This window comes from Canis lupus, chromosome 37 (assembly GCF_048164855.1).
Source record: "Canis lupus baileyi chromosome 37, mCanLup2.hap1, whole genome shotgun sequence".
Classification (NCBI taxonomy): domain Eukaryota; kingdom Metazoa; phylum Chordata; class Mammalia; order Carnivora; family Canidae; genus Canis; species Canis lupus.
Window position 1 is genome coordinate 19,231,345 of NC_132874.1, and position 26,413 is coordinate 19,257,757.

At 36.2% G+C, this 26,413-nt stretch overlaps 1 protein-coding gene across 5 annotated transcripts in view; it reads left to right on the top strand.

The window, feature by feature from the left end:
• Positions 1 to 26,413, top strand: part of SSR1 (signal sequence receptor subunit 1) — a 38,793-nt gene that overhangs the window by 1,634 nt on the left and 10,746 nt on the right. For 4 of the 5 annotated variants that reach the window (XR_012025464.1, XR_012025463.1, XM_072813962.1 and 1 more), the window contains exons 2-8: positions 1,816 to 1,928; positions 5,580 to 5,667; positions 7,159 to 7,421; positions 9,175 to 9,251; positions 10,384 to 10,462; positions 12,030 to 12,123; positions 22,585 to 22,648. Coding sequence is in view for 3 of the 5 variants with exons in the window: in XM_072813962.1 (XP_072670063.1) it covers positions 1,816 to 1,928; positions 5,580 to 5,667; positions 7,159 to 7,421; positions 9,175 to 9,251; positions 10,384 to 10,462; positions 12,030 to 12,123; positions 22,585 to 22,648 (778 nt within the window). In the remaining 2 variants the exon portion in view is untranslated. Of the gene's footprint in view, positions 1 to 1,815; positions 1,929 to 5,579; positions 5,668 to 7,158; positions 7,422 to 9,174; positions 9,252 to 10,383; positions 10,463 to 12,029; positions 12,124 to 22,584; positions 24,945 to 26,413 lie in introns of those variants that run through there. The other variant, XM_072813963.1, reaches the window with a different exon arrangement.

Genomic DNA, 26,413 nt, shown 5'->3' on the forward strand with positions numbered 1-26,413 from the left:
CTAGGATTCCCTTCCTTCTGTAAGTTTAAGCAAAAATGGTTGATAATGACAGGTACCCACACATGCTTTTTTTTTTTCTTAAAGATTTTATTTATTAGAGAGAGAGGCAGAGACACAGGCAGAGGGAGAAGCAGGCTCCCTGCATGGAGCCCGACAAGGGACTCCATCCGGGAGTCTTCAGGGCCAGGCCTTGGGCTGAAGGCGGCGCTAACCGCTGAGCAACCCCGGCTGCCCATGCGAGTTTTTTTTTTTTTTTTACAAAGGAAAGGGAAGCCACTGGTTTCTATTTAGGGGATAGGAAACCAGGTGAGAGAATTAACAGAGCCTGTTGATGAATTCATTTGCAGGGTTGAAGGGGGACTCTCTTCCTTTAGGAGTCGCTTGGCTGGTTTGCTCTTACTTGGCTTTCAAAAGAAAATCGGACAATTGCCTGTTTAGGATCCAGACTGTGTTCTTCAGGTTTCAAACCATTTTCTTTCTGTTTTAAAAAACATCAGTTTTGTCTAAACCTAATTAGATATCGTTAGACATTTGTGTGTGTGTGAGGAATGGTCTTTTTTTTTTTCTTCCTTTCCCCCAAAGGAAGTTTTTTCTCTAAAGTTTTCCAATTGAGAATTGCTAGACTCTCTAGGCACAGAACTGTTACTGAGTAACCTTAATATCTACTGAAATGTAGGGTGAAAATCCATTGCATCTATTGAGAAGTCTTGAAATTTAAGTACAACTTGAAATTATGATGTTAGCATAGGTATTTTTCATGCTGGTTCTAGAAGATGACTTGTAAGTTATGAATGCACTGTTTGTCCAGCAAACAGTAGAAGCTGTTTTTCAGTTCATAATGTGCGGTTCGGTGTTCTTTAATATTGTACATAAATTTTAACAGCTTGTAAGAACTCAAGGAAGTGGGAAAGGCTTAAAATGCGTAGCCCTTAATATAGACTGTTTTCTCTGGGTATTGCAGCATGTACACATGCTTCCTTTCCCACATTTTTTTTCCTCTACTGAATTGCCACATCATCATTCTTGCTGAGAAATGTTGGAAGAGTCACTAGAACTTTGAGATTCTGTTTTGAGTGTCTTGCCTGAGATCAATTTAACGTGACTTGTTTAAAGAACTTTTGCCTATAAAATTTATAATTTCTTGACCTTACAGTGATGCTTAATTTTTTAAGTGTAGGGGAAATAAAATGAAAAGGTACTTAAAACATGTTTGAAAGCCATATGCAAAAATAGATGGATGCATGCTTTCGGTGCCATCAACTCTGAAGTTACCAGTGTAGTTTTTATTGTATCAAATATATTTTATGCAAGCTAGTTTTTACCATGGATGCCATACAAGTATTTATTCCTTGGAATTACATGCTATCAAGTTCTCAGAGCTGTAGTCAACTTTAATAACAAATGTTTCTTGCCTAGTTATTGAGGTTGCTATTTCCTTTAGATCTGAGTAAGGTTTTCGTTTGTATGGTTAATGATAGGGATTAAATTCTGGAGCTTTTTACGTTTAAAACAAACTTGTGTAAAGTTCTTTTATTTGACCTCAAGGCATCTTTAGTTTCGGCAGTTCATTTTCCCAACAATTCAGTGCTTTTGAGAATTTAAACAGTATTTCCCATTAAAGTTAACATACAGTTGATCTGACTACCAATAGGATAAAATCATGAATATTCTAGATGCATTGTAATTTGACATCATTCAAGGGAACTGGGAGATTGAATCACTCCAGGGGAAATATGTATTGCCTGTACCTGGGACTAAAAACCATTGATATGCCAGCAGTAAAGGGTAACTACTTGTTTTGTATTTTATTGTTAGGCTCATTAGTTGCAGCTCAAGATCTCACAGAAGATGAAGAAACGGTGGAAGATTCAATAATTGAAGATGAAGATGATGAAGCAGAAGTGGAAGAAGATGAACCCACAGATTTGGTTAGTGTTCTATAAAGCGTAATTCATGTATATTGCATTTCTAGAATCTATCCTTTTATAGACAAATTTGTTTTTGTTTTCTAAAGATTTTTAATTTATTTATTCATGAGAGACACACAGAGAGAGAGAGGCAGAGACACACAGAGAGAGAGAGGCAGAGGGAGAAGCAGGGTCCATGCAGGGAGCCTGACGTGGGACTCAATCCGGGGTCTCCAGGATCAGGCCCTGGGCCGAAGGCGGCGCTATACCGCTGGGTCACCCGGGCTTCCCCAAATTTGGTTTTAAAATTCTTGCTTTAAGAGGTTGCTGTGATCAGTGGGTTGAAGTTGGGAGAAAGGGGCCAGTAATTGAGAATGGTTAAGTATTTTCTTGCACAAGGAGGAAGATGTGAGACAAAGAACAATTAAATATCATACGGACCTTATCTTAGAGGGTAATAGTACACTGGGAATGGCACTGGACCAGTGTTGATCGATTTGGGATGCATGCTACTTAGCTTTTTGACTTTGAGTAGGTTATCTCTCTGGATCTCTTTTTCCTCCTCTTTCTTTCCTTCATTCAGTAAGCAAGTATTTACTGAATCCGTACTATGTGGTAGGCACTGTTTTTAGTGCTGGGGTATAGAAACCAGGTATTTTCCCTGCTGTCATGGAGTTTCTGTTTTTGGGGCAATATATATGTGTTTTGGTGGCAGGGATTGAGGAATAGGCAATAAACAGTATATAAAATGTGTCTTGTGAAAAAGAAGGGGCTTGGAGAAGATCTTTTAAAAAGTCTAGTTCTGGGGACCCCTGGGTGGCTCAGTGGTTAAGCGCCTGCCTTCAGCTCAGGTTGTGATCCCGGAGACCCGGGATCAAGTCCCACATCAAGCTCCCTGCATGGAGCCTGCTTCTCCCTCTGCCTGTGTCTCTGCCCCGCCCCCCCCCCCCCCCATCTCTCATGAATAAATAAATCTTTAAAATAAATAAATAAGTCTAGTTCTGAAACTTTTACTATAAAATTATAGTATGACAATAAGAATGTTGGGGTAGAATGAAGATCACTGCAACATGCTTCTAGCTACTTTAATTTCCTCTCTGGACTACTATAATTTATTCTACACAGATTACTTCTTTTTAAAAAACGACTTTTAAACTCCAGAATCAGTCCTCTTCACAGTCTTAGCAAGGCAGTGCCTTCAGTGCCAGAAAGTAAAAGCCATCGAGTGTGAACTTTATCAAATTTTCTACTTCTGAATTATATTATTCAGTCATCCTTTCTACATTTTCTCCTTAAAAAAAATAGTGAGTTGTTTTTACTCTCTTCTAAGGCTAGCCCTACCACCTGTGTTCATGTCCCCATCTGGTCCTGTGGTGGGATTTTGTATTTTTCTGTAACTTTGTCAGTGACTTGATTATATTAAAATGCTACAGATATACTTTTATATCCCAGTTTGTATTCCTCCACTTTAAGTTGCTACACTTTTTCTTTACCAGCACTTTTCTTGAAAGCGTAAACTGTACCGCTCTACTCATTTCACATTTGTATTGTGGTCTGGTCCGATGTATCTAGTAAAACTGTTCTTGCTAAGTCACCACTCCCCTAATTGCAAAATCCGTGGCCTGTTTTTCATTGTTATATGGTTATCCTGTTCAAACTCTTTCAAGCATTTGCGGAGTACCCCTTCCTTGAGTCCCTTCATGTTGGTTTGGAGGTGGGGGTGACTAGTTTACTCTGCCCAACTGCTGCTGCTCGATCTCTCTACCATCTTCTCTCCCTCTGCTTGCCTCCTTAACTGTTGATGAAACCTGTGGTTTCAGCCAGCACCACCTTTTACCAATTACCTTCAGATCTTGTCTCTAGCCACTTACCTTACTGAGCTCCATACCTTTATTTCCAGCTCTCTGCTGGATAGCACCATCTAGATACTCCATTCATACCTGAAATTTTATATGTCTAAAATGGAATTCAGCTTTTACCATCCATCCCACTTCCATAAACTGTTCCTGTTTTGATATGGCTCTAGCAATTTAAGCTTTCATCTTATGACTTCCATTTCTTTTTATCCCACAATACATCAATCAAGTCAGATCAAATACTCTTTGCTCCTTATTACAGCCTTTTGGTTCCTGCCTTCTTATCGCTGGTCCCTTTTCCTACTTGTGGGTTTCTTTTCTCAAAAATAGAAATTCACTAACTCTTACTAAATGAATGGTATCATTAGGATATTTAAAATATAACATCAAACAGTTGCATAGTCATTGAACAAATGTTTGAGGGTCTTCTCTTGAGTTATGATCTAGATGTGGAGAATTTTTTAAGTTTAAGACTGTCTTTGCCCTTGAGAGAGGTCTGTCTATTGGGGGAGAGAGTGTTTTACATAAATGAAAAAAGCAAAATGCCAGTAAACAGTGGTGCCCTTAAGCATCTCAATTTATTAAAGGCCTGAACACTTCAAATATATTAGTAATCTCTGTAATCCTCATCAATGCCTGAAGAGGTGCTGCGCTGAGGATTAAATTTTTAAATTAAAATTTCACATTTTGTAACTATTTCATTGATACAGTTTACAGATTATACTATTCATCTGTTTTAAACAAACAATTCAACAATCTTTAATAAATATACCAAGTTGAGCAGCTCTGCATTTTAGGCCATTTCCATCATCCCAATATGATCCTGCTTACTCTTTTTTTAACCGCTTTTTCCAAGTTGTGTGACATCTTCTCACAGGAAGATTGTTCTGTTAATTGAGATAGAAATCTTTTGGGGGTGATGACAAGGTGCTCTAGAACAGAAGTCAGCAAAATGGCTACAGGCCAAGTGCAGTTGTCCTTATTGTTTAACATATTGTCTGTGGCTGGTTTCATGCTGCAGCCTCAGAGTTGAGTAGTTGCCAGAGGGACCTCATGGTTCCCCAAGCCAAAATTATTTGATAGCTGGATCCTTGGGTTGGTGCTGCTTTCAGAGTATTGTTTCCTTCACCCTTGTGGGAAGATGGAGGGTGAGCGGGAGGGAGTAAGTTTGAGACTTTTTCCTGTGAGGTAGTATTCCTGGCATTTAAAGGAGAAAATAAATACTATTTGTTTTAACTGGGAATTAAGTGTTCATTTGAAAGATACCTTTTAAACTTTTTTCAGACTGGACAGATAAAGTTTACCAACCTGTGCTCTAGAACCTTACAGTTGGAAGTGTGGTTTGAGTACCTATAGCCTTGGCATTTCTTTCGTGCTTATATAAAAAGCACATGTGGGATAAATTTCAGGTGCACTTGGGAGGCTCAGTGGTTGAGCCTTTGGTCCGGTCGCGGGTGGAATGGGGTTGTCCTGGGATCAAATCCCACATCAGGTTCCCCGCAGGGAGCCTGCTTCTCCTCTGCCTATGTCTCTGCCGCTCTCTGTGTCTTTCATGAATAGATAAATCAAATCTTTAATTTAAAAAAAAAAAGGAAATAAAGAATTTCAGGCTTTCCCTGGAACTGAATCAGATCTGCATAAAATCCCCGGGGCATTGGTATACATATTATTCTTGGAGATGCACTGAAATTTGTACTCCTACTAATCCCAGCAAAGCCTTGGAGAAGCAGCATTTTGTCCCACATATAGTGAAGTCATTATTTTTAAATGATGTATTTTCCTTCATAATTATCTTTTTTAATGTGGTTTTTGTTAGGCTGAAGATAAAGAGGAAGAAGATGTATCTGGTGAACCTGAAGCTTCACCAAGTGCAGATACAACCATCCTGTTTGTGAAAGGAGAAGGTAATAGAGAAATGTTTTAACTCAGGCATAGGAATTTTTCAAATGACAAGCTTACTTTTTTGGGGGAAGCATTAGTAATGCTTAAGATTTTTATTCATTTTCCTCTTTATTATTTTACAAATATGGCATAAATATGTATTTTTAAAAACCCCACTTATATGTGTGATTATCCATATAATCCATGTAAGATAGTATTCCTGGCATTTAAACTATGGGGAAAATAAGTACTATCTATTTAAATTAGAAGTCAGATGTTCTTTTGGAAGATACTGGTTAAACATTTTTCAAACTGCCACAGTAAACTGACTTAATATGAGTGACATATTAGCGAATATTAGTAAATTAGTGAAATATTAGTAAATATTAGTGAAATATTAAAACTGATTAAGCCTAGTTCATTAAAAGAAAATAAATATGTCTTATATTTACTGAGGGCTATCAGCAAACACTGTTCTTAATATTTTGTGTGCATTATTTAATCTTAACAGAAACCAGGGCTCCTGGGTGGCTCAGTCGGTTGGGTATCTGCCTTTGGCTCAAGTCATGGTCCTGGAGTCCTGGTATTGAGCCGTACTTTGGGCTCCCTGCTCAGTTGGGAGTCTGCGTCTCCCTCTGCCTCTGCCCCTTCCCCCGACTTGTGCTCCCTTATGCTCTGGCTCTCTCAAATAAAATCTTAAAAAAAAAAAATAACAGAAACCGTATGAGGATAATTACTCTTGCTAAACTGAGGTTTAGAGAGGTGAAGAACATGTCCAGGGGCTACTCAGTTGGTAAATAAATTATGAAGATGGTCCCAGATGTGTCTGCCCCAAAGCCTCTGCTAAACTGGGTGAAACTCAGCTCTGTAGGCCACGATATAATTATTAAATACTTCCATTTTGAAGTTACTAATTTTCTTAGTCTTCTCAAGTTTTGTTTTATTCCTGCATGTATTCCAATTTTATGCCTACAAAAAGTAGGATTTGATTAAGAGGCTTTTCCTCCTTTTTTTGTAGCTGCCTCTGAGTCTTACCTTCAAATTTGTGTTTTGACTGATTGCTTAAAGTGGTATGGGTTACCTGGTTAATTTTTTTTTTCAATATTTTAATGGACACTACAATCTCAGATTCACTTTTCTGTCATTCTTACCTGCATAGATAATAGATGCTAGGTTGGAGGTGACTTTAAGACAGGTAGCCCCATGGCCAGTTAATCTTACTGCTAAAAGTACACAACTCTTTCTTAGACCACACAACATGGAAATAATGTAATCTGATGTTGAGATGCTCTTTTCAGTTCTTAAGTTGCAATGCCAGAGTACAGACAAGGGTTTCAGTTTATACACTAACTGTAATCAATTACTAGTTAGTGGGTGACTGGAGTGTGCTACTGAAAAAGATTCTGAAACCAAGTCCACATGTAGGAAAGGGTGCCCAAATCCTTAATAATGTCTATTTATTTTGTGTGCTTAAAATGTTTGCTAATCTTCTGATTTCTTTTTTTGTTTCTTAGATTTTCCAGCAAATAATATTGTGAAGTTCCTAGTAGGCTTTACAAACAAGGGTACAGAAGATTTTATTGTTGAATCCTTAGATGCCTCATTCCGTTATCCTCAGGACTACCAGTTTTATATCCAGAATTTCACAGCTCTCCCTCTGAACACTGTAGTACCACCGCAGAGACAGGCAACTTTTGAGTACTCCTTCATTCCTGCAGAGCCCATGGGTGGACGACCTTTTGGTCTAGTCATCAATCTGAACTACAAAGATCTGAATGTAAGGCCCTCTAAATTTTTTTTTTTTTTTTTTTTTTTACCTTAGAGATGAATGAGGACAGTCGACACTGATTAATGAATTACTCTTATATTTATTCATTCAAGTGCCTGTTTATGGTTGGAACTGTGATGGGCAACAGGGAGGCAAAAATAAATTGCACATGTTTGTCTTCAACACTAGAATTGAGTGGGGCAGATAGGTATAAACAGGCAATATTCCAGCATAAGTGATACATACTAAAGAGAAGTGTGTAAGGTGCTGTAGTAGAAAAGTAGATGTGACTTGAGCTTGATCTTAAAAGAAAGATAAGCCACACAGCAGATTGTATTGTTTATTCAGGTGTTAATATAGAGAGAATAGTTTGTTTTGTACCTCCTTTCATTGCTTCCATTTTGCCCATTTTACTGCTTTTATTTGTAAGTTTTAAGGGCTTTCTGTAACTTTTTCCATCATTTTATATACTCAGATAAAAATATAATCGATTATTTTTAGGATAGTTAGAGCAGTAAGGTTTATGGTTCATGAGAATCAAATGGTCTAATATAAGCTCTGTTGTCTTTCTTGTGGTTTTTAATACACACACACACACACACACACACACATATATATGTATATGTCCAGTAAATCAATGAGAGAACACCAGAATTTTACTGCTGGGAGCTGACCTCCAGGTGCCAAGTATTATATCCTTCAGATGAAAGCACGTCTAAATCATTCCCTTCTCAAAAAGTTTTCAGAGAAGGAAAATTCATCCTTTTGGAAGCTTACTCAACCTTTTCTTCACATATTGTCAGCATGCTTACTTACGTCTAAGATAAATTTTTCATGCTGCAATGAAGTTTTTTTTATTACTTAGGGTTTTTGATCTTTCAAAATAATATAGTAATCTTTCTCAATTTCATAGTTACGCAGTTTGAATAATTATATATTTTGTCTTGTTTTCAAGCAGAATTAAACTTAATCCAACAGACATGAATGTGTAGTTTTATTTCATTTTGATTGTTTGTATCATCAATGTATTCTGATTCCTGGAATTGTCATTGGAGGAATGCAGGTGGAAAGATCTAGAAGTAAAACTTACATAATTACAGTTTAGCAATAAGTGACAATTTTGAGAAGTATTGCCTTTGTGTGAAGCATCAAACGCTGGAAACAACTATCTGTATTGTCCCAATGATTCTGATGTGTTTGAAAACTGAAGTCGTGTTGAACCGACAAAATTAATCCAAGACTGCAACAGAAAAATATTTTGATACTGAAAATCATGTAAATTAATTTCCAGTCCATTGTGAATTTAGAACATGGATTTGACTTCAGTTCTTAAAATCTGCTACTATATACACTGTCATGCTCTTCCCTTCTTTTTGGGGGCATTATACACAACAGAAGTTACAGCTTTTAGCTTATGAGTGTTCCGTGGGCTTTGTCTCTTTCTGCACATTTTATCTTTATTTTACTTTCCTGGTTTCTCACACTTTTCCACTTGCCCACCCTCATAAAACCAAAGGACAACTTTAGCAAAAAAAGTTGGAAGCGATTTTATTTTGTGGAAGAAAGTATTACTATAATGTTGAGTCTCTGACATTGAGTTAGTGCGATTACATGTGACTTTGTTGAGTCTTACCTAAGTGATGAGAAAGCTGCTTTATATCTGTTAAGGTAACCTTTTTTTTTTTTTTAAGGTAACAGTTTTAAGAAATCTTACAATCTTTATTTTTTCAATGCTGTTGACATTTTTATGATTTATTAATAGGGCAATGTATTCCAAGATGCTGTCTTCAATCAAACAGTTACGATCATTGAAAGAGAGGATGGGTTAGATGGAGAGACGTAAGTGAAATTTGCAATATGTATGTCTTGATCTCACAAGGTAGGCCTGAAAGGCTTGCTCCTGTTAACATTTATTTTATTTTATTTTATTAAGATTTTATTTATTCATGAGAGAGAGAGAGGCAGAGACACAGGCAGAAGGAGAAGCAGGCTCCATGCCAGGAACCTGACATGGGACTCGATCCCGGGTCTCCAGGATCACACCCTGGGCCGAAGGCGGCGCTAAACCACTGAGCCACCCGGGCTACCCAACATTTATTTTTATAGTGAGAATGGACCACACAATAAATTTTTGTGAAATCCTGCCTACATAAATCCATATTTTAGAACTAATAGTGAGTTAGGAAAGATAACGGAAAATGACATATACTATTTTTAAAAGATAGATGGCTTTCTGAACATCTCCCCTTTCTTTTTTTTTTTTTTTTTTAATTTATTTATGATAGTCACAGAGAGAGAGAGAGAGAGAGAGGCAGAGACACAGGCAGAGGGAGAAGCAGGCTCCATGCACCGGGAGCCCGATGTGGGATTCGATCCCGGGTCTCCAGGATCGCGCCCTGGGCCAAAGGCAGGCACCAAACCGCTGCGCCACCCAGGGATCCCTCCCCTTTCTAAATTCTTTCTGCCACATGCTCATAAGCTGATCACCAGCCTTATCTAAGTTACATACCTCTTCACTTGCTAGATCTAGTTTGTATTTTTAACTTTTCTCAAGTTATCTTGGAAACTGTTCTTAGTGAATGATCATGAATCATTTCTCACTGTATACATATATGTAACTGACCAGAAGCAATTTTTAAATCAAATTGTGCAAAATAATATTAAACCTAACGCAATTTTAATAAACTGAGCTTGAGTGTAATAAATTATAAAGTAATTTTATTCATTTTAGATCGTACAATTGGTTTTTTTTTGACTAATTGTTCTTAAAGTAAATCTGTGAAACTTACTACTTAGATGTAAATGGAATATAAAATACTTCCTTTGCCCCACAAGTTATTTGGAACACTTACATTAGAATTATAGTTGTAATTAGCTATGATGTTTGAGTTAAAGCAGAATTATAGTTTTACTTAGTTGTGCTGTTTCTTATGAATTAAAGCCAGTTTGTTTTTTCTCCTTTTTATATCAGAATCTTTATGTATATGTTCCTTGCTGGTCTTGGGCTCCTGGTTGTTGTTGGCCTTCATCAACTCCTAGAATCGAGAAAGGTAATTCTAGATGAATGACTCTTACAGCCATAATTCAGAAGTTGTTACTGTACTAAGTATAATCTAGTTATTTGTGGCTTCTTGCTCTCAACTGTGGGTTTGTGTATTTATAGGTCTATTGTACTTTTTTAAGATAAAACCTGAAGATGAGACCTTGGATATGTGACTTGTTTTTGTTTAGACTTTCATACACAAATGCATTTAAGGTCTTTTGGTTACACCCTCCAGAATGATCTTTACCTTCTTATTGTAATTCTAAATCATGTTAGAATTTTTATTCCTTCAATTCAGAAGATTTCATTGTACTGTTTACTACACTTTTCAATGAATATATTATTCAACGTCTAATCAATACAGCTTTTACTCTTTAGAGATAATTTCCAGTTAGCATTTAAGTTAATCTTTTCATTTGAAATAGAATGAATGAATTTGGCTGTATTCTATCAAACTTCTGCTTTCTTATTAGGGTAGGAAAGTGGCAATGCCGAAGCATTGTCTAGATATGGTAGCTTATTCCACCACTTAATCTTTTATCTGTCTGTTCTCCCTGCAAAAAAAGAAAAAAAAAAAAGGAACAACCCATGTTATCCTCTCAATGGAAAGTATAACATGATTTGTGTCAAATTTATATTCATTACTTGATCTTTAAAAGAGAACTACTCAGAAATGCTCAGGTGTTAATTTCCACAACTTTCTTTATCTCATTTTCTTTTTTTTTTTTTTTAATTTATTTATGATAGTCACACAGAGAGAGAGAGAGAGGCAGAGACACAGGCAGAGGGAGAAGCAGGCTCCATGCACCGGGAGCCTGACGTGGGATTCGATCCCGGGTCTCCAGGATCGCGCCCTGGGCCAAAGGCAGGCGCTAAACCGCTGCGCCACCCAGGGATCCCTCTTTACCTCATTTTCATAATAGCTTTTTTGCTATAAATTTATGTATGAGGTGTAATGGCATCTCCCGTTTTTTGTTTTGTTTTTGTTTTTGTTTTTTTTTTCATTTGAATGAAGCCAGTTTTTAGTTACTTTTCATGTACTCAGGGTCTAGTTTTTAGACTGTATATTTGATACATAAATGATTAGGTTTGTTGTTTAAGAGCAAGACTAAAAGAATTGAATCACTTTCTTCCTAACAGTTTGCTGCAGTTATTCCAGGGGCAGAGTTTGAGGTTGTTAGCTTAAATAAGATTTTATATTTTTATTTTACCTATGCCAACTGTATGAGTGTATTTAGCTTTAGCTAACAGTACAGATCTACCTGCTTGCATGCAGTATTTCAGTAATTATCTTGAATTTTTTATAAATACTTAGTTGGTCCACCAGTCCACCAACGTAGGAAGCTTCATAGCAGAGGAAAAGGTCTTTAAAACCTGAAAATAAATTCTTGTTAAGATTTATTCCTTATCATTTATTTATAGTTGGTGATAGGCGCATGATTTTTCTCCTTCTAATTAATAAAGTACTTAAGTAGGAGTATGTTTTTAAAACTAGAAGAGCTTAATATGCTTTTTAAAAATTATAGTCAACATTATAAGAGAACTCTTATAAAATAATGTTTTTGTGCTCTCAGCGCAAGAGACCCATACAGAAGGTAGAGATGGGTACATCAAGTCAGAATGATGTTGACATGAGTTGGATTCCTCAGGAAACCTTGAATCAAATCAGTAAGTACTTTTATAAACTTGGCTGGAAAATTTTTATCTTAAGTGGAAGTTAAACTTAAGTATTTTAGACACAAAAATGCTTGGTCAGTGCTACTTAACACTCATCTTTCCATTACTTGTGGAGAACCTAGTATAATAAACACTTTAAAATTTTATTGTGAATAGTACTTTTATGCTTTAATTTAGAAATGCTTCCAGATCTACAGTTTTATATACAAATGTGTCAATTCTCCATATTCCTAATCTTTTCCTATCTCTTTTTTTCTGTTGCTTCAGTGCAGAGTAGAAGAGGTGAGGCAATTAACTTTTTTAATGGTGCTTGCTGTATATAGTACTGGGGGATTCTGTGTAGCTTATGAATACTTTACAGTAAGTTTAATGAGTAATGGAACAGTTTTCAGCACTGTGTTTATTAGAAAAGCTAACTACTAACTACCCACTGTAGTTTGAAAGAATAAACCCAAAACTTTGCCTGGTAGTTTACATAACATATATTTCAACATTACATATGTGATTAAACTATTAATTTTTATGAAAGAATATGGGACTTATTTTTTCCAATCATAGATGGACTAGTAAGATTTATTTACTTATTTTCGATAGCGAGCAGGCAAGTTGGTGTGGGAAAGGGGAGAGGGTGAGGGAGAGAATCTCAGGCTGACTCTGTGTTGACCATTGATGCCGGGCTTGATCTCAGAACCCTCAGATCCTGCCCTGAACTTTTAGACCAAGAGTTATCACTCAACCAACTCTGCCACCCAGGGGCCCCATAATGAACTGTTTAGAAACATTATAAAAGCAGTATGGCCTTGTATTAAAAACATTAGTAAATAGTACAGAAGTGAAAAACTGAGATTCCCTTCTGGCTCCACTAACTTCATTTTCTATACATAATTGGTGTTTGTGTGTTATTCTAAGTATTTTCTGTACGTTTACCAGTACATATGTCTGTTATTTCTTTGTGAATAGTTGATACAAATGGCATCATGCTGCATACACTGTTCTACTTCCTGAGTTTTCATGTCTTGGGTTTTTTTTTAATGATAGTGATTTATTTACTTCATTCTTTTTAGTAACTGGGTAGTACCCCTTTGTATAAATGTGTCCTAATAAATTAAACCTGTTCTGTATTGAAGGATATGTGTTATTTCAGGTGTTTATTTTTAAATTAATTAATTTTTATATAAAAACTTATAGGATAATTCCTCATTTTTTAATTGAGATAAGTGACATTAGATTCAGATGTACAACGTAATGATTCAATGTTTGTATACATTGTGAAATGATCTCTACAGTAAGTCTAGTTAACCATCTGTTAACTACACATAGTTAAAAACGTTTTGGTGGTTTTTTTTTTTTTTTTTTTTAGATTTATTTATTTGAAAGGGAGAGGGAGGAGACACCCCCTGTTGAGCAGGGTATATACAATGTGGAGCTCCATCCCAGGACTCTGCGATCATGACCTGAGCCAAAGGCAGATGCTTAACTGACTGACCCACGCAGACACCCCAAGTCTTTTTTTTCTTGTAACAAGAACTTTTAAGATCTACTTTCTTAGTAAAATTTAAAATGTACAATGTAGTAGTGTTAATAACTGTAGACACCGTGGTGTCCATTACACCCCCATGACTTGTTATTTTATAGCTGCAAATTTGTACCTTTTGATTCTCTTCTCCCCTTTCACCTGGGCTAGATAATCCTTAAAATACGTCTGAAATTATATACATTTTCTTTTTAATGAAAAGTCTTATTTCCCTTCCGAAAGGTAGTTTATGTTTTCAACGATGTACAATATTGCCTAGTTCTTTTCCACTCTTACCAGTCAGTCTTTCTCAAGTATTAAATACTATCAGATGTTTTATTAAATACTATCAGATGTTTTAATCTAGCAGTATGGTACAAAATGGCATTTTTCATTTACAATTATGAATAAGGTTTTTCTTCTTTACACATCTGTATTGGTTACTTAGTATGTACTTTGTTGTGAATGGGCTGTTCACAGTCCTTTCCAGGGTTACAAATTGAATTGTTCTCATTATTACTTTCAGAAAGCTTTCTCTATTGCAACATAATTACAGTATCATAGGTGCTTTGTTAAAAGTGAGCACAAAAGCAGTAACAGCATAGGAGGGCCCTTCATCTTCCAGGAGAGAGTAGGGGACATCATTTATAAAGTTTGACTTTTGACCAGAGTCTTAAGTTGGGAAAGAAGGAATCTTCAAAGTTTTATGCACTATGTGAAGGACTTGGCTTTTCTTCTTGTTAAAAGTCAGCCATCAGATACTCTGAAGTAGAGAAGTAAGAAATATATATATATATATATATATATATATATATATATATATGTATTTTTTTTAAGATTTTATTTTATTTATTTATGAGAGAGACACAGGCAGAGGGAGAAGCAGGCTCCATGCAGGGAGCCTGATGTGGGACTCGATCCCAGGACCCCGGGGTCACACCCTGGGCTGAAGGCGGTGCTAAACCGCTGAGCCACCTGGGCTGCCAGAAATTTATATTTTTAAAAGAAATAATCGTAGTTTTGTGGTATATGGTTTAGCAACCAGGAGCTACTAGAAGTAGGGATACCAGTTAAATGATTTCATTAAAACATCTGAGAAATCCTTAGGGCCTTAAGCTAAAACAATAGTAATGTGGAGGAAAAGAAACTAGAAAGATATTTCAGAATTGGAGCAGATTGGGCTTCTGGTGACTTTTTGTTTGAGGGTGGGAGGAGGGAAAAATAATTTTGACTTTTAGGCATCTGGATGGAAGATGATCCCTACTGTTAGAGAATATAGGAACAGTAGCACAACATGCATGAGGGGAGATGAATTGAAACTAGATCTGTTGAGAATGAGGAGCCCAGATAAGGATGTCCAGTAAGCATTGGAAAGTTTTTAGAGCAGAGGTGAATCAAGATTTGGAGACACTGATGGGGTGCCTGGCTGGTTCAGTCTGTGGAGCATGCAATCTTGATTTGGGGGTTGTAAGTTCAAGCCTGCTTTGGGTGTAGAGATTACTTGAAAATAAAATCTTAAAAAAAAAAAAAAAAGATTTGGAGACATTGGGACATAGAGTGTAGGTGATAGCTGAGATCCCATGAAATAATATATTTAAATTTAAATAAATCTTTAATCTTTATTCTTTTTAAGGACCAGTTTTCCATATTATCCTGAAATTCATCATAGCAAAAAGTGGAATTGGGTTGAGGGTAGACTGTGGTCTCTTTATAATGCCTCAAAATTACTTAATGTAGTCTGGATGTTTAAAATAAAGGTTCTTCAAAAATAATTAAAATTTTTGGATGCCTGGTGGCTCAGCGGTTGAGTGTCTGCCTTTGGCTCAGGTTGTGATTCTGGTTTGGGGATCAAGTCCTGCATCGAGTTCCCTGTGAGGAGCCTCCCCCCTCTGCCTGTGTCTCTGTCTCTCTCTGTGTATCTCTCATGAATAAATAAAACCTTTAAAAAATGAAATTTTAAATGTCTTACACAGAATTGGCTGAAACTACATTTAAAAGCATTAAAGTTTTTTTTTTTTTTTTAAGATTTTATTTATTCATTCATGAGAGACACAGAGAGAGAGGCAGAGACACAGGCAGAGGGAGAAGCAGGCTCCACGCGCCAGGGAGCCCAACGTGGGACTCGATCTCGGGTCTCCAGGATCCCACCCTGGGCTAAAGGCGACGCCAAACGGCTGAGCCACTGGGGCTGCCCTAAAAGCATTAAAAGTTACAGCTAAAAAACTAAAGCTGTGGCACCACTCCTCTCAAAGAATTCTTAAATGACAAATAGATTGAAGAGGAGTTGGTTTTATCGTATCTTTTCTCCCTGACGTTGTTATTCATGAACTTTAAAGCTGAGAATTACTACACTTAGAGCGTATGAATTTATGATTGTATTTTCATCAGCAAGTGTCAAGTATTTAGTGTGTCATAATACTATGCTAGGTTCTGAATGGTATGTTGAAAAGAAGAATATTACTGGTTTTTTTCAGGAGTTTACATTTCTACCTGAGGGAAGTAAAGGACACGTATGAAATATTTTAATAAACAGAGATAGTATGAAATATTTGAGTAATCAGTAATCAGTATGTGGTATGTGGTAGAGTGAATAATATGGACGACTTTTAAGTTAGGAAAAGGGACCATATTAGAATCCAGGGAGACCTTGTCGAAGGAAAGAATTAAACTTCTGTACTGGGCATTCACTCTGCAAGATGAGGTGCTGTCTCTATTTATTGATGAGAAATTGCTACTGAGGAAAAATAACTTGCCAAGAGTCACAGCTGGATCGTCTCATTCTGAAGCCCACGTACTTTCCCAGGAAGACTTAAGACCCAAAGATGGATAAAGTCATTAAATATTTTTTAATAGTACTTGGCCTTTCTTGCTCAAAACCTGATTTTGTTTCAGGACAATGTCTTACTACCAAAGACACTTGTATTACTGCTTTTTCAACGTATTTGAAACCCTCACTTTGAAAAAACTTCATAAACAACAATGAAACTTCTATAAACAGCATTGAGATAATCTGATTTTCTTTTTTTTTTTTTTTATAATCTGATTTTCTAATTAAAGTGATAAAATTTTTATCAAATTCAGGGTTTTGATGCATTACTCTCTACAGGCTTATTGAGAGGCATGTTATTAATAAATGGTTACTGGAATTTTAAAATAGCTGGAAGGTTCATAATATTTTCATACATAATCAGTTCTTTCTCACCATTACTACTTTTAGCAAAGCCTGGGAGCCAAGAAGTCTTAGTTGGAGCCTCAGCCTTTGAAATCAAAGGAGTCCTGAGAGCATTTCAGAAATTAGGAGCACAATAACAGACTAATGATAGAGAACAGACTGATGGTGATGGAGGGAGGTGGGCTGGGGGATGGGCTAGATGGGTGCTGGGCATTAGGGAGGGCACTTGTGATGAGCACTAGGTGTTGTATGTAAGTAATGAATCACTGATCTACTTCAGAAACCAGTACTACACTGTATCTTAACAACCTAAAATTTAAATTAAAAATTTTTAACTTTACTTGAATAAGAGAAATGAAAATTTAAAAAAAATTCAGGGGCACAGAGGTTAAGTAGGAAGAAGTGTGGGGGAAAATAAATGTGTTTAGTTAAAACATTATTTTATTTTACTTATTATTATTTTTTTAAGATTTTTATTTACTCATTTATGAGCGACAGAGAGAGAGGGGGCAGAGACACAGGCAGAGGGAGAAGCAGGCTCCATGCAGGGAGCCCGACGCGGGACTTGATCCCGGGCCTCCAGGATCACACCCTGGGCTGCAGGCGGCGCTAAACCGCTGTACCACCAGGGCTGCCCCATTATTTTCTTTTTTAAAGTAACTTCTACACCCAGCGTGGGGCTCAATCTCACAACGCTGAGATCAAGAGTCACATGCTCTTCTGATTGAGTCAGCCAGGCTCCCTGATTATTTGCTCTTTTAGAGTGCAGGTTTTTTTTATAAGTGACATACTACCTCTAAAAATTTTTTTGATTTGCAAAGAAATAACTTCCTGACAAAATAATAATTAAGAGAATTTAAAGAATAATGAATTCTTTTCTTTATTAATAAATAATCATGTTGAAATTTCTTCAGTTTCAAAAACATTCTTTATAATTCTTTTTTCCGATATAGGATGATACATCTGGTGGTTTTGTCTTAAGTCCCTTTTAATTTATGGCACCTCAAGAAATTGGCCTCTTGTCCTGGAAAGGGGCTTCTCACACTTTAATATGTATACAAATCACTTGAAAATCTTGTTTATGATAAAGGTTCGGATTCATTTGCTCTAGGATGGGGCCTAAATGTTGGTGTTTCCTACAGGCTTCCAGGAAATGCCAGTGCTGCTAACCCATTGATTCACTGAGGAATGAGACTCTAAAAAGTCCCTTGTTCCAGATTTCTCTGATTGTTTTCTCCTGGTGCCTTTTAGTTAAAATTTGTTTAACTTGGAAGATTAATCTATAGCTTTGATTAGATTGAAATATTTTTGGCTGATAGCATACATCATAACTCATAAGTACTTCTCCCTGCATCACATCGAGAAACTGTATCTGATTGTCCCATCATTAGTGATGCTAAATTGAGCACTAGATTAGGGCAGTAGGCATAAGATCTTTCCATGTAACCAGGAGAAGGTAGTTGTTTCTGCTTGCAACCTAGAAGTTATCTGTGTGGTATTAGTTTGTCATCACACAGATATCCAGTTCTCTAAACGTTTCACTCGTTGAAAATCCTTTCTTGAGTCAATGTTTCAGAAGTCTTAAGTGATCATTTTTCATTGAAATTTCTTTGATTTTTGCTAATTGCCTTTTTTTTGTTTTTTTTGGTAAAGTAGTTCTTTCCTTCATCAATTGGGACTTTTTGGTTACTTTATAAAAGACAGTTCCTACTGGAAAAGCAGGATAAGTACTTAATTCTTCTCTTTATTTTCCAGTTTTCAAAGAGTTAGTTTAAAAACCACCCCAATGTAACAAATGAGATTTTCCTAATTTTCTCCTTTGTTTTTTAATTATCATGTATAAACTCAGTTTTTCATAGAATCGGTGTATTTTAGTCAGCTCTCTTCTTTTTTGATGCTACGATTGTTACAGTTTTGACTACTGGTTGCCTTTTTACACTTGATCTCAGCCAAAAAGCTGAGAAGGGATTACTGATTGCCTTTTTTTTCTTTTTTTTTTTTTTTACTGGTTGCCTTTTTGAACCATCTTTAATCGTATCCTTTTGATCTTTGACCCTTTACTTGTTAGATCAACTAGGTAATCTAGACATTTTGTACTTGCTCAAGGCATGGAGCAAGCTGCCTTTCCAAGGACCCCTGGATGACATTAGAAGTGAAAATCTAGATTTTAGGGATGTTACTGATACTGGGTGACATTATTTCTAGGCTCATTCTGTGAACTGAGCTAGAAAATACATATTTTTTCAAATAAATCCTGAAATCATAGTGATATTTTCAGGTCAATTTTAATATTTTTACTTGATTTTTTATTCTTATATTTTATATTACACATGATTCCTTAAAGCAGTAGTTCTTAAATTATAGCACTCACCAGAACCATGTAGCCTGTTTCTTACCCCTGCTAGCCACTCCCCTCCCCCAAGTTTCCAGTCTAGTAGGTCTGGGTAGGGCCAATAATTTGTATATCCATGTTCTTAAGTGATTTTTGAGGCTACTGGTCCAGACATACTTTAAGAACCACACTTAGAGTTTTCCCAGACTAGACATTGAGCAGATTGAAGATAATTTAGAAAAAAAGTAGCCAATTCTTTCAAAGATAGGACATGTGCTTTGCATATTTGAGGACATAATGGAGAAAACCAAGAGAAATTTTAGAGATAATAGAACAGGAGGTTTTTGTGGAAGTGGAAGGTCTCTCAGGCTTCCAGGAATTTTGGGGAGGGGTAATGTGAGGACGAATAGGTTTCAGGGGCCACTGTAAATTTGGCAAGAGGTTTTTCTCTCCTCCTCACTCAATGAGAATTGTAAAGGAAGGAGGGGTAGTTTGAAACAATTTGAGCCTGCTACTAATACATTTTTCTCCTTATATGTTTTGCATTTCAGATTAGGGTGCTTCAATTACTTTTAAACGTATACATAAGGAACCTTAATCAGAAACTTACAAAGATGAAGTCTTTTGTGTAATTTGACTTTCTTTTTAACTCGGGGATCCATTAGGAAGCTTGAAATTTTAATTTCATTAATTACAAAACTCATCTGACAACTATTTGTATAGTATGACTCCCCAGGTATGATAGGAGATGGAATAGATTAGTCTGAGAAGGGGTTGGTGAGGGACTAGTTGAAGTTTCTGCTAACATTTTGCTTTTGTCTTTTCTAAAAATGAAAAAAAGTCAGTTTTACCACTGTTTTACTCACTGATTAGGTGAGTTTTATAACATCTTTTTTTTAAAAGGCATTTTCAGATCTGCCCCATTTACTGAATCTCATTAACATCATGTTCCAGTGTTTTTTGTTCTTTCAGTTGATTTCTTGTTTCATAGTTTAAGCTTTGCTCTTAAAAGCTAAAATATTTCGACCTTAATATGTTCGATTTTTTAAAAAAATAGTTTCTTAGGGTTTTTGGTGGGGGAAGTGATAAGAGGGGCTTGTTTTTTCTTTGGTGGCTGAAAAGCATCATTACACAAAACATTTTTGTTGAAGTAAAATGCTACTTTATGGACTCTTGAGATATTTGGAGCCATTTCCCCAACAGCCAAATAACTCTAGAGTGCTATTTTATTACTGTTTCTCATTTATCTGCTTCTTAACTTGCTGTGCTAGGCAGGTGATGGAGGTTTTTAGACTCATTGTTAAGGTAGACAGAGTTGGCTGCCTTGCTGGAATTTAATTGATATGTGTTGAGACAGGCATCGCAGGTCCTCTGAGGCTCTTTTTCATGTATTCTCATATTTAAAACCCTGCTGCAGGTGGTTGAGATTATTGGAAGTCCGTAAATCACCACTTCACATCTGCATAGTAACCGCTGTATTCACACAGATGGCTGTTAGATTCTAAAATACTTTTTGAGAGGCGCTTGGGTGGCTTAGTTGGTTAAGCATCCTGACTCTTGATGTCAGCTCAGGTCTTAATCTCAGGGTCCTGAGTTTGAGCCTGCATTGGGCTCCATGCTGGGTATGGAGCTACTCAAATAAAATATTATCTAATAGTTGGCCAGTTGCATAAAGGCCAGTTATAAACGGTTCAGTCTAACCGTTCTGAAATCTGATGAAAGTTGTAGACTTTCTTGAGAAAAATACTTCTATGCTCAGTTTTGGGTGAGTTGAGCCCCCTCTGAACACATCATTAACCTATTTTAATAAAATTCCAAGGTCAGTTTTCACATGATCTGCAGACTCCGTCTTAATAAATTATAGTCCTTGACTCTTAAGCATATTTTTAAAAAAAGAATTTAGTTGTTAAATATTCTTGGGCATCTCTGGGTGGCTCAGTGGTTTAGTGCCTGCCTATAGCCCAGGGCGTGATCCTGGGGTCCGGGGATCGAGTCCCACATAGAGCTCCCTGCATGAAGCCTGCTTCTGCCTCTGCCTGTGTCTCTGCCTCTCTCTCTCTCTCTCTGTCTCATGAATAAATGAATAAAATCTTAAAAAGAATATATTGATAAATTATTTACTGTATATTTTAAAACTATAATTAGGATGATCTGGCAGTTTTAGAAAATAAAAATTAAGATCTTTTAGGTAGATTTTTTTCTCATAATCTTGTTCATGAAATGCTTACAAAATAAATCCCATACTTTGATGTGAAATGTTTTTTCCACCCCTTCATTTTTTTTAAGCTGGAAAAATAATTATAGTTTCTAACTTATTCCAGAAAGGGCTTGACTTCCTAATATGTAAAGTGCTCCTAGAAATTGAAAAAGTATGGTCAGAGAAGAAGACAGCCTCATTTAAAGAAATGTAGAGGGACGCCTGGGTGGCTCAGTGGTTGAGCTTCTGCCTTTGGCTCAGGGCATGATCTCACATCGGGATCGAATCCCACATGGGGCTCTTTGCGAAGAGCCTGCCTCTCCCTCTGTCTGTGTCTCTGCCTCTCTCTCTGTCTCTCATGAATAAATAAATAAAATATATTAAAAAAAAAAAAAGAAATGTAGATACTGTTCTTCCTGGATGGAAGCAGAAACTCACCACCAATTTAGCTTTTGTTTAATAGACCCTGCTAGGACTCTAAGAGATAAAGAGAAAAAGTACAGGGATGCCTGGGTGGCTCAGCGGTTGGGTGTCTGCCTTCGGCTCAGGGCATGATCCTGGAGTCTGGGGAACGAGTCACATCGGGCTCCCTGCGTGGAGCCTGCTTCTCCCTCTGCCTGTGTCTCTGCCTCTCTCTCTGTGTCTCTCCTGAATAAATAAATAAAATCTTTAAAAAAAAAAAAAAGTACAAAGAATGCTTACATGTGAAGGGTGATGTTTTTAGTATTGATCTTCTGTCTAAAAATTTCCTTTAACCTGCTGCTCATACCAGGCGAATTTATGAAATTACTAAAAATTATGCAAACTGCATGGCTGCATTTATAGATATTAATTTGTAGCCAGTATAGGTGTTTTTAAAGCTTTAATTTCATACCTTTGGCACTATTTCCAAAGTGTTTACTTTTGCATGTATAAACATACTAAATTGTGGAATTTAAGATTTTGCTTGGTGGCTTCAATATCACAGTAACCAAGATTAGATCTTTTGCCACCCTAATTGTACAAAGTTTTGTTTGAATTGAGTTACCTCTTGAAGGATTATTTTAAAGGCTAGTTTAACAACCTATACTAGATAAGAGGCAATTTTTACTAGGGTATTTGTGTGTGTGTATGTGTGTGTGTGTGTGTGTGTGTGTGTTTTAAACTTAATGGTAAAGTGGAAGGAAAATGCTTTTTAAAGATCTTTTGAATCCATCATACTTAAAATAAGCAAGTTAAAACTTTCTCTTTTCTTCCAGATAAAGCTTCACCAAGAAGGTTGCCCAGGAAACGGGCACAGAAGAGATCAGTGGGATCTGATGAGTAAATGTTCCTTTGTGCAACAATTCAGTCTTTACTTAACCTGCCCTAATGTTTTTCGGCCTGATGGGAATTAGTGCAGAGAAGCCATATCACCATAGAAGGCAACTACTACTTATGTGTGGACTGAGCAATCAGAGTCTGTGGCGATAATAATATTACTGAAAATGCACTGCATTCATTTTTCTAAAGTAACAAATTTGGTTTTTTTTTAAGCCATTAAAAATCTATGTGTGTGCGTGTGTATGTATGTGAGCAGTTAGTGTTACCAGAATCATTGTTGAACTACCTGAAGCCTGCCTTTAGAATACTAAATATAATGCTGTTGTCTCTTTTTGACATTTCCTAGTATTTCCCCAAAAAACTCAAAAGAATATTTGTCCAATATGATTGTGGATGTCCTGCCTTAGACTGTTGTAAAGAAAACAATTTCTCTTTTAGAATTGCTCAAATCTCAGTTGATGGCACAAATTAAGTGTTTTGTTGTTGTTGCTGTTTTACAACTAGTATTCTAAAGGCATAGACAGGAGTAGCTGCTTTTTAGCAATAGAATTGTTTTGGTATTTTGCTGCTGTTTACTATGATGCGCACCTTCAGAAAACTTCCCAAATGAGCCCAAGGAATTTGGGGATTTCTAGCAACAAAATTGTGAAGCATGAGAATTCTGCCGATTTTGATATATAAAATCCACCCCACCCTCTCTTTTCCTATTTCTTTCTTTCTTTTTTACAAAAAGAAAATGGTACATTTGTGGGACCCGAGTGTATTATCCATTGTTTTATTTCTGACCCACTTAGATTTTTTTGGTTTTTTTTTTTTTTTTTAAGAGATCATTTATTTCTTTCCTTAATAGAAGTATCTTGTTTGAGAAAAATTGTCTTGGTCTATAGACTAAGCAAAAAGTCAGTTTATTGGGGCAGATATATATTATAAGTAATACTAATCTGTAAAAAAAAAAAAAGTTGGATATTTTTTAAGTAGTTAACCAATTCATTTTTATCTATTTTTTTTTTTTAGTATTTTGGTTGTCCAGAATAGATTTTTTTAGTAATCTGAAGAATTCAAAAATTTTAAGCACTTAAGATCTCAGAATCAAAACTAAATTGGACTTCATAAAATGCTCTTGTCCTAGGTAGTAAATTAAGTTTGGCATTATTGTCAGACTGGATAAAGGGTAAGTCAAATAGTATGAATAGATAAGAGGCTTTTCCCCTCTGTCTTTAAGCCATATTCTTCCACATATATTTTGTAAGGAAATGGTAACTGAAATTCTAGTGGCTGTTTAATTCCTGATCTATTACAATGAACTGACCCCTCCTCCCCTCCTCACTATAATCCCCACCCATGCCCACATGAAACAACAGCAAAATAAGATACACAAATAAAAAAATCTTTCCAAGTTCTTTAAGTATTTAAACATCTGAGCCAAAGCCTATGACAATAGAATAGAAGTTATTGTATAGTTGTTAAACTTCTACAACTTTGCAAATAGGGGCTAAGGTGTCAAATTATCTATATTGGCATTGCTGAACTATAAACTTTCTATACCTGTAATATAAAGTGTTTGAGTTTTTAATTGGGCTGTATGATTAGTAGCTTATTTTGAAAAAGCTCTATGAGCTGTAAAAACTTGCATGTTTTTTGTTTAATGTAATATAGGAGACCCTCTACCCTCTCAAGGAATATATTTCAAAAACATTGTTTTGTGAATTTCTAAGTTTGTGATACTAGAACACAATGCAGTGAGGTATAATTACAAAATTTAAATGGCTTCTAGACCGTTTCATTGACTACTTGTGGTACTTAGGCAGTGGCAAAGCCACGCTGAGTTACAGGTGCCAGCCCTTCTGACTCCTAAGTAATTTGCCTTACATACTAGCCTTTCCACTGCTGAGGTTCAAATTAGTGCCTCAGAAAATATTTGTCATGTTTTATTTTTTAGCATAGATTGGGAACAGTTGAAAACTCTTAAATCCTCAGCTGCCAGGGTCTTCTATAGTATCAGTATGTGTTTAGCAGAAACTAACTCCATAATGAATGGAATTCAATTCCACACATGGTTTGTTCAAGCACACTTAATAAGTAGCCTATTTTTTAAATGTCTTTTTTAAATGTAAATATTTGGATGAAGTTTTTAAAGTTTGTTTTGATATATTCATTTGCTATACCAACCATGGTTTCAGAATTCACCTTTTGAGCAAATTGGTTTCAGAATCTGTAAAATGAACCAAGAATCTTGTGTATCAAACCTGTCACGCAGACATGTGAGAATAATGTGTTCATAAAGCATGGATCTTGCTTTGGTTGTATAGCTTCATCATTCATTTCATGGTCTTACTAGTGAGTGACTTTTCAGACTGCCCCTGCCCTCTGAACTGTTGTCTGAACAGGGCGGGTGGGTAGGGAATGGGGACCTGCAAGGTCCTGAGGAAGATAGAAGTCAGAAGAAAAGGAACATGTACTTGATTTTCATGGTTTTTAATTTTCAGTAAGTTTCAGAAAACAGGGATTTTTGATAGGAAAAGGCAAATTTAGATCTAAGAAAAAAACACTAAAAAGCCATTGCCTTAAACGTGTATTTGCAGTCCATCAGCCTATAATCGTATTTGCCTCTGTTGAGGAGTAGTTTAATGGTAGTGATGTGACCTTGAAATCTTTGTTTAATGACTTACAGTATTTTGGAGGCACAGTCATAGTAAATTAACATACCAGTCTGTCATACAGAATTCATGTTTTTTGGTACACTGATATTCATACCCTTGGTTGGAAGAAGAAAGAAATTTGGTTAGTGCATTTAAATAATGATGGGTTTTGTTTTGGTTTGGTTTTTCTGCATTGAACTTGGCAATCCACACAAAATCACCAAGATTTTGATAGGTTACAATCCTTGGTTTTTCACTATTTTAGTTCCAAAATTAGACGTTAGCTTAAATTTAAAAATTGGAATTTGTGTTTCCAGGTATACTTGAAGTTATTTGCCACATTTATGGACAGCATCACTTATAGCTGTAAAGTTAATACGTTTGTTCTAATTTTACTAAATAAAATCCTACTTTGAACTAGTATCTCCAGCTTAGTGAAGAGCCACCTGACCTGTCACCCCCTTACTACTAGCATAAGCGGAATATTAGGATAGTAGGAGGCAGGAACAGGACTTAACTGACCTGCAAACATCTCAGCAGTTTCTTTAGGGGCTCTTAAGAACCTTACTAGTTAATATTTGTATGGTTTTTATTCTTTATTCACACAGAAGCAGCCTGGACTTTTATAGTAATGAATTCTACATAGAATCTGAAGTTTTCCCTTTTTTCAGACTTTGTAATCATTTAGGATTATGGCTGTGAGGTTCGGGTACCACTTAGCTGCTTTTTAAAAGGCGGTAGGAAAGGAACTCATTTATTAAACATCAGCCATGGATTGTGTTCTTTTGGGCCTTTCCATTCACTGTCTAAGAAACCTTCACAAAAACTCCCTGAATGAAGGTGATTTTCCCTGTATAGATGGAAAAAACAAAACCTCCCCCAAGTTTAGGTGGCTTGTTCAAGGTGTTATATATTGAATCTAAATAGATTTCTAAATAGATTCAGAGCTTTTTCTAAAAAGTCCCACATTCTTTCCTCAGCATCATGTTTAAGATGGAAGTTTTATAAAACCATTTGGGCAGCTTACAAATACTTGGTTTTCCAGAATTCGGCAACCAGAAAGTTCCAATAAAGTACTGAATATATCTATACTTGTACTATACAATAGTATATAAATGCCACTCAA